Source organism: Desmodus rotundus, chromosome 1, assembly GCF_022682495.2.
Source record: "Desmodus rotundus isolate HL8 chromosome 1, HLdesRot8A.1, whole genome shotgun sequence".
In the NCBI taxonomy this organism is placed as follows: domain Eukaryota; kingdom Metazoa; phylum Chordata; class Mammalia; order Chiroptera; family Phyllostomidae; genus Desmodus; species Desmodus rotundus.
Window position 1 is genome coordinate 112,342,372 of NC_071387.1, and position 7,617 is coordinate 112,349,988.

Below are 7,617 nucleotides of genomic sequence, written 5' to 3' on the forward strand. Positions count from 1 at the left end.
GGATCCCTCTGTCAGCCTGGATCTCCAGCTCCCACATCATCCCCTGAGGCCACATATCATCCCCTATTGCCCCTGCTGCTTGTGCTCTGCCAGTGAAACTGGGTCAAAATGTGTTAGTAGGAACTGTTTTCCACACGAATATAATTCTTTGTCAATGTGTCTTCACCCAAGAGTGTGCCCATGGTTGGGAGGGAAGGGACAGTAGTTGTGGGGTATCCATGAAGACCCAAGGTCACTGAGCCCAGTCTCCTAGTCACAGCAGATGGGTCCTCCTCCCTCACTTGGACAAGACACTCCGACACCAAACTCCTGCAAGGGACTTGGTATCCATCCCAACCCATGACTACCTCCCCATCCACTGTCATTTCCTCATGGTGACACCTCCGACAGGCAACCATTATTCTCTTGTCACCCCCTCGTCCCAGTCTCATGCCTCCTCCACTCTCCACACTCAGTCATCCCACTGAGCCTGGAGGACACTTCTCCTGCAACCAGGAACAGAGGCAGACAGCCTGTCCCCTGAAGCCAAGCCTTTTCCTCTCCAGTCAGACCACTCACACAGGAAACCCTGGGAGAGCTGAGGATCAGGCAGCCTCGTGGCCTGACTGCTTCTGGGAAGCAGAGTGAAGCTCCCTAGAGACAAGGCTGACTCCAGTCCATCCCCGAAAACTGGTTTATGGCCCAGAGGGCTTAAAGTCTCCAAAGCAGCTGCCCATCCCTAGAAGGTTCAGGGTACAGATAATGATGAGAAGCCCCAGGAAGCCTAGCACCTAGTCTAGCCTTGGGAGTAGGGGTGATGGGAAGGCTCCCTGGGGACCAGGGATCTGTGTGCTCCCAGGAGAGGTCGGAAAGCGTCCCCATCACACTGGAAGCAGGGACTGAAGTGTCCCTGAGAATCTATAACACCCATGACCTCCGCATCCCCTTTTCCTCCCGGTGCTCCTCACCAAGAAGCCACGAAGACCCGAGTATGCCAAAAGCAGCCCCCAGAGCATTTCCAAACAAAACCATCTTTATTCCTAATTGACACACAATGCCCCAAAAGTGCTGCCTTCCCCACCCATCCCCACACCACCCTTGCCCAGGCCACCCCCACCCGAATGTTCCAGCCCTCCCTCCCTCCCTGCCCCCCACCCTGACTCCCATGTCAGTAGAACACCCCCACCCCACCTTTGCCCAGGCTCACCCCTACCCTAAGATTCCTGCCCTCCGCCTTGCCTCCCGCCCTCCCTCCGATGCCAGTACAAATAGCCAGGGTCAGCCCTTAGGGGAGAAATGAGCCCCTTGCTCCTCAGGGGACAGCCAGGTCACATCTGGTCTGGGCAGCCCCATACAGTCTGCAGCTGGCAGTAGGAGGGACGTGCCGCTGCTCCATAGTAGGGGCAGTGCCGCTTCGTCCAACTCCACATGACAGACTGGTCACGCTTTCTCTTCTGGGGCTGGGACTGGGCAGCTGGCCTGCGCCCCAGACCTCCAGAGCAGCCAAGGCCTGATGCAGAGACAGGACTCAGAGACAGAGTACAGGGCAGCAGGTTCTTCGGAGAGCCCATGAGGAAGGCCAGGCTGGGGAGGTCCTCCTCATTGTCACTGGACCTGCCCAGTGGCCTGAGAGTTTCCCTAAGAAGAGAGGTCTCTCTGGGAGTGGAGGCATCCTTGGGCCCCAGCCTAGAGTAAGCACGCCTGTGTCCCTGGGGAGTAGGGGAGAAGCAGAGGGGAGAGGGCTCACCACTGTGAGCCCTCAGTGGTGGACACTGCTGATGTCCTGATGAGACAGCAAAGGCTATGGGCTTGGTCACATGGGCATCTCCTCGACCTTGTTTTTGGCGGCTTTTGAAGTCAGTCTCTGGTGGGAAGGCTTTGCCACTGACGCCCAGCTGGGGGCCGTGGGCACACCTCTGGGCATCTTGGCTGGCTGCAGGCTCCAAAGAACTTGAGTCCAGTTGGGGTGCACCGTGACTCGGGGGTACCTGAGCACCCTCCTCCACCTTCGAGGCCAGGACTGGTTTCTCTAACAGCTGGGAGGAAGAGGAGGACAGTGACTGTCTGCACATGTGTGTGAGAGACAGAGGTATGTGGGTGATGGGACGATGGCATTGAGGGGAGGAGAGCAGGGGGTGACACTGTGACTCAAATCCAAAGCAGACACGTGGCTCTCTTGCTGTCCTCTTGTGCCATATTCCCAGCTTTGTGTCCTTCCATTCCCTTCAGGGCGCCCCAACCTTTCCTTCCTATCACCCTCTTCTTTTTATAGTCCTCTCTTTCTCGGCATCCTGCAATGCCCACAGCCCAGAGGTGGCCCCTCCATATGCCATGCCTACAGGCAGGGTGGGCTGGACAGAGTCATATGCACCCCTGTTCTGGGTTGCTCCCAGCCCTGGTTTACCAGGTGCTCCCTCCCGTGGCTCACCCGGGGTCCCCTAACCCCTTATCTACCTGGAGTCCCTCCCTTCCTGACTCACCTAGGGTCCCTCCATCCCCTCTCCTACCTGGGTTTTCCCCATCCTCTAAGTCACCTGGGGTCCCTCCCTCCCATGATTCACCTAGAGTTCCCTCCCATTTTCCTAAGTTCCCTGGCTCACCTGGACAGGAGGGAGTCCCAACTCCTGTGCCAACTTTTCAGCTTCAGGCAAGAAGTCCAGTGCTGCTTCTATGGAAACCACTTGTTTCAGGAGTTGGTCGGGAATGGCCTCCACCTGGGACAGAAGGAAGAGGCTGTGAGCAACCTGTGTGTCAGCAGGACCTGGAGGAAAAGTGCAAAAGCAAAGACCCACCCCATCCTCTTGTACAAGGTGGGTGTTTTACACCCTCTTGGTCCTCAGCTACACACAATCACACAAGAACACATACACGTACAAACACAAAAGGGCAAGCCCACACATGCACACAGATAGCACATCACACACACACATACATCCCAGGTCTGGGTGCTGGAGTGCCACTCCCTGGAATGTTGTAGACCCCTGAGCTCTGAGCCAGCCCACCTTGGTGACATAGTCTTCCTGGTAACACAGGTATTCAATGTAGTTCAGGAGACCCAGGTCCAGGTAGGTCTCATCCTGTCCCTGCTGTGACTCCTTTCTGTCCTCTTCCCGTTCTCCACCTTTGACCCCCGTGGCTGAGTGGGCCAGCCCCTCCAGCTCATCCATGATGTCCATGTACTCTTGCACGGCCTCGGGGGGGATCTCATCAGATGTCTCAGTCTCCTGGGACCCCAGGGGTCTGCTGGCGCCCTGGACCCTGGGTAAGTCTTCTGTGGGAATGCACACTGGGGCAGAGAGGGAAGAGGAGGAAGTGTGAGGGGCTCCAGCTTGCCTGTCCTGAGCATCCAATGGTGAGGGCAATGGGTGGGGGCTCTAACTTGGGCATGGCTGGGTCAGGACCACCTGAAGCCATGTGACTGTGTGGAGGGAGAGGACAGGTGGGCGTGTCCAAGAGAGTCATGTGTCAGGTTCTGAGGAGCTACTGATTCTCCAAGGGAGCCCCCATCCAGCTAGTGTCTTAGTAGACTTCATGTTAGGTCCTTTTACAGGGAGGTGGGAGAGGGGTGGCAAGAGTTGACCAGGACCAGACCCCATGGTGACCAAGGGCAGCTGAGGCCCTGGCTCTCATGGCTGTTCCACTTGAAAGACCAAAGTCTCCTTGAAGGGAAAGGACAGACACGGGGACACTGGCCTGCCCTGGGCCCCTGTTGCCATTGGCCATAGACTCCAGTGGGAATATTCTGGGGTACCTGGCTGTGGGCCCACCACAAGGTCTGGGGGTCCCCGAGGATCGGGTCTCGGTGGAGCTGCCGGAGGCAGGCCCTGTGCCCCCTTCATCAACTCCAACTTCTGAATCTGCATCTCCTCCTCTGCCTCAAGATCCATGAACCTAGAGGTTGAAGAAGGCACAGACTTTGCTGAGGAGGATGCCACCCTGAGCCCAGCAAAGGCAGCAGCTGATGGAGGGATGGAGAGCAAATGCCTTGTGGCTCTTAGGGGCCAGGCCACTGAGGAGGTAGGAGGTGAGCTGATGGAAAACACGCCATGCACGGCCCCTCTGGCTGGAGTCTGAGCCCACTGGGCTGGGCACATTCATCCTAGCCCGTCCTGAGCCTTTGTTTCGACCCAAGGATGGCTCCAGATCAGAGGACGGCGGAGCTACCAGAGGTATCCCAGGAGAACCCACACTCCAAAGGTGAGGAGGGAGAGGCTTCTGGATGGGACAAAGGCCTCTGGGATGTGGGGACCCTATGCTGACCAACAGCATCCTCTCTGGTGAGCACCCTCACAACAGGACCCTACCCTGCAGTCAGCCCCCATCAATGTCCCTCCCCAGACTGCTGTCAGCCCCCGGGCCCCCCAGACATGCACACAACTTTCGGGGCCCCGAACCCTGACTCACGTTTCTGCCATCTCGTAGTAGGTCATCCGATCATAGTTGCTTTTGCGATCCCACTCCTGCATGGCCTGCCCTATTCCCTCCTCCAATGTCATGGTGGGATTCAGGCGTGACAGGTCCCGGAGCACTGGGCTGTAATACCTCAGGGTCAGTCACAGTGTACAGCTTGGCCTCCACCCAGCTCTATGGAGCACATGTTCCAAACTCCCCACCCAGCATGAGCTCCAGCAGATGAGGGAGGTGTCAGTGAGTGCGAAGAAAAGACTTTCCAGCTACTGTCATTACTGCTGCACACTCATACCAGCCCATGACCCTGGACTTGTGGCTGACCCCCCATTGGCACCCTGTTGCTGGGACACAACCCTCAGACCTTCCCTCCAGTACCCTGGACAATGAGCCAGCCTGCAGATCCATCCCACATTCCTCTGTTATGTGAAAGCTCCAGGTGAGTCCCCTGTGCCCCTGGCTGGTGCACTCACATGAGAAAGCAGGAAAGAGCTTCTGCATCAGGACTCTGGGGAAGGTGCCCACGGGCCAGGACCTTGAAGCGACGCCAATGTTGGAAGTTCTTGTACACGTTCTTGGAGTTACAGAAGTCATCTGGCAAGGCCTTGGACTGGGAGGTGGCCAGGCCACCCTTGCCAGAAGCCCCATGTAGCTGAGGCCAAACATTCACTGGAGGGATGATGGGGGCCAACTGTGCAGTTGTTGGTGGAGCTTGAGGAGAAAGACTGGGACACCAGCCTCCCTTGCTGGCCGAGGCAACCCCCAAAGCCAAGGTAGACAAAATTGTCTCCACTGCAGAGGCTTCCAAGAATGGAGGAGCAGGACAAACAGCACCGCCACAGAGAGCCCCTGGAGCACTCCTGTTGATGGGTGCCTGGGGCAGGACGATGGTCTGAGTCTGGGGTGGCTGTGGTTGTCCCACTTCTGACCTGATCTGGTCCGTGACATTGCAAGCCCCAGCCCCAACGAGGCCATGACCAGCATCTCCGCCTGCCCGAGGTGCACTGGGCAAACCTGGCAGTGCCGGGGGGAAGCCAGGATGGAATGATGGGGTGGTCAGGGGCAGCAGCAGCTGCTCTCCACGAGGCCGGCTGTGTTCAGGGCCAAGAGTTGGCTGGGGAAAGGGCAGTGTCATGAAAGGAGACAAGGAGGCATCAGGGTTCATGGTCACATCTGCTCCCAGCACTGCAGATGCTGTTGAGACAAAGGGAAGGGGGGAATGGAGTGCGAGAGTCAGCCAACAGGACTGAGCCTCTCTGGTTCCTTTTGAGCCACTGGTGAATCAGAGCTGTGAGTCTCAACAGAAGAGGGCCATTTGGATGGGGCGAAACTGTGGAGTCTGCCAATGTCCTCAAGGTGTTGTCATGCTCTGACCTCCAGTCGAGAATTGTTCCACGGAGTGCTTGCTCCCCATTTGCTAAGGCTCCCTGACCACTGTCTGCTGAGGAGAAACAGCCCCAGCCAGCACTGACTCAGAGAGCCTCCCTGAGGATTCCCTGGCACCCGACCCTGCCAGTTTCAGAGGCAGTCTCCCAAGACATGGCGCCGGGCAGAAATCTGCTCTGTGGGAAATGATCCTAGGCAGACACCTTGCCCCTTTTAAAAAAGGAATCGCCTGCACAGACGTTCCATGGGAAAACCAACCATGCTCCACATCTGTTTCCTGTCCGTGAAGCAGTGATGTGGAATATCACTGCCCAAGGTCTCCAGAAGAAGGAACAAGGAACCCTGATATAACCCCTTAACACACCAGCCCAGCAAGCACATGCATGTCAGAAGCAACAACAGCAAAAACCTAACACGGACCAGGTTCTGTCACTCCAGCCCCCATTCTCAGAGTATTCCCCACTCTCCGGAGCTCTATTCCCAGGAGAGTGATCTGGGATGTAGGCATTGTGTCCCTCAGATTCTGTCATTTCATGGCCTTTCACGTAGCTGGGAGAAGGTCACTACCACTAGTGACCTTCTCCAGGCGCCTGTCTTGGTGCAAGTTACCCAGCTGCCCTGTGGGATCCAAGACAACGAACAGTCCCCTGGGCTGAGGAGAAGTGAGCTCTGAGCTGGAAGGAATGGAGAAGCTCTGGGCTGCAGCAGTTGCAGTGCCTTCCAACCTCACCCTCAGGGAGGACGTTTCAGGGTGCACCTGGCCACAGCCAGCCCTGCTGGACGACTTTCTGGCTAACACCACCTCTTCTCACTGCCCGCATTAGCTCTAGTATACTGAGTTCAAGTCCCTTAGAAAGACACTGTGGGGCAAGCTTCAGGTGCCTGAAGTACAGGACACAGGACTAGGCTTTCCCGTGACCCTCCTTGTGTCACCCCCTGACATAACCCACTACTCCACACACACACATCGAAGTGGCTTGTCTCCCCTCTAGACAGAATGCATGTGCCTGCCACTGCCCTTTCCCCGCACCCAGGCATGTCCCCGGAGTCATCCTGATCCACGTGTCAGGAGCCCTCCTGTCTATTGCCATCGCCGTTTTCCTTTGGCTCCCAGCCTCCATGGGTGGCAGTTCTGTGGAGATCCAGTGCTATGTCCTTCCTCTCCTTCAGTCTGAACTGTTTCCCCAGTGGAGGTGTCACATTTTAATCCCAAGTTTTGAGGGACAGCCCTGCCTCTAAAACAGTCCCCCTTGGACCTACAGGCTTACCTCCTTCTGAAGTCATCCTGGCAGGCTGAGACACTGACCAGTGCTGCCGAGTAGCCTCCGCAATGAGAAAATTCAAGTACAGGAACTAGAGAGTGACCTGCTCCAACAGATGCTCAGCATCCAGTGGAGGGAAGAGTTTGAATTTAAACGGCAGAATGTAGGGCTCCAGACATTCCGCAGTGGGGGAGGGGCTGAGGGCTGGTAGGCTGGAGTGTGGTAGGGCAGGGGGGAGGGCAGATATTCCATGGAGGGCTCCGGCAGGTAGGCAAGAACCACGAGTTCCTTTCAAGTGTTAAGTGGCAACAGAAATGGTGTGTGCCCTTTCACGCTATTTATACATGGGGATTTTTTAGGTTCACGGCACAAAGGCTTTACTTGATGTTCCCTTATTTCAGTTCTTCATCCATCAACCTGGGTTGGGGTCCCTCAGCCTGCTTCTTATCTGGCTCTGGACTTACTTCAACACAGGCTGCACTTTCTGAATAAAATTCAAATGTATAACCTAAAAAAATAATAGGTACTTATACATGGCCACATGGAGCCCAGTGTTTGAAATCGGGAGTGACTCGACAGATCC

General features: G+C 56.4%; 1 protein-coding gene across 1 annotated transcript; it reads right to left on the reverse strand.

Annotated features, from left to right (window-relative positions):
- Positions 1-1,307: 1,307 nt before the first annotated feature.
- Positions 1,308-7,056, reverse strand: LOC139440695 (NUT family member 2G-like). The gene is made up of 7 exons (XM_071220630.1): positions 7,041-7,056; positions 4,860-5,580; positions 4,384-4,512; positions 3,731-3,870; positions 2,982-3,265; positions 2,580-2,693; positions 1,308-2,015 (listed from the first exon to the last, which is right to left on the reverse strand). Exons 1-7 carry the CDS (start codon positions 7,054-7,056, stop codon positions 1,308-1,310), a joined length of 2,112 nt encoding a protein of 703 aa, XP_071076731.1.
- Positions 7,057-7,617: the final 561 nt, after the last annotated feature.

Coding starts and splice junctions, on each gene's coding strand:
- LOC139440695 (XM_071220630.1), bottom strand. Junction 4,513..4,859: donor GCTCTTTCCTGCTTTCTCAT/GTGAGTGCACCA, acceptor GAGGTATTACAG/CCCAGTGCTCCGGGACCTGT. Junction 3,871..4,383: donor TACTACGAGATGGCAGAAAC/GTGAGTCAGGGT, acceptor TTCAACCTCTAG/GTTCATGGATCTTGAGGCAG.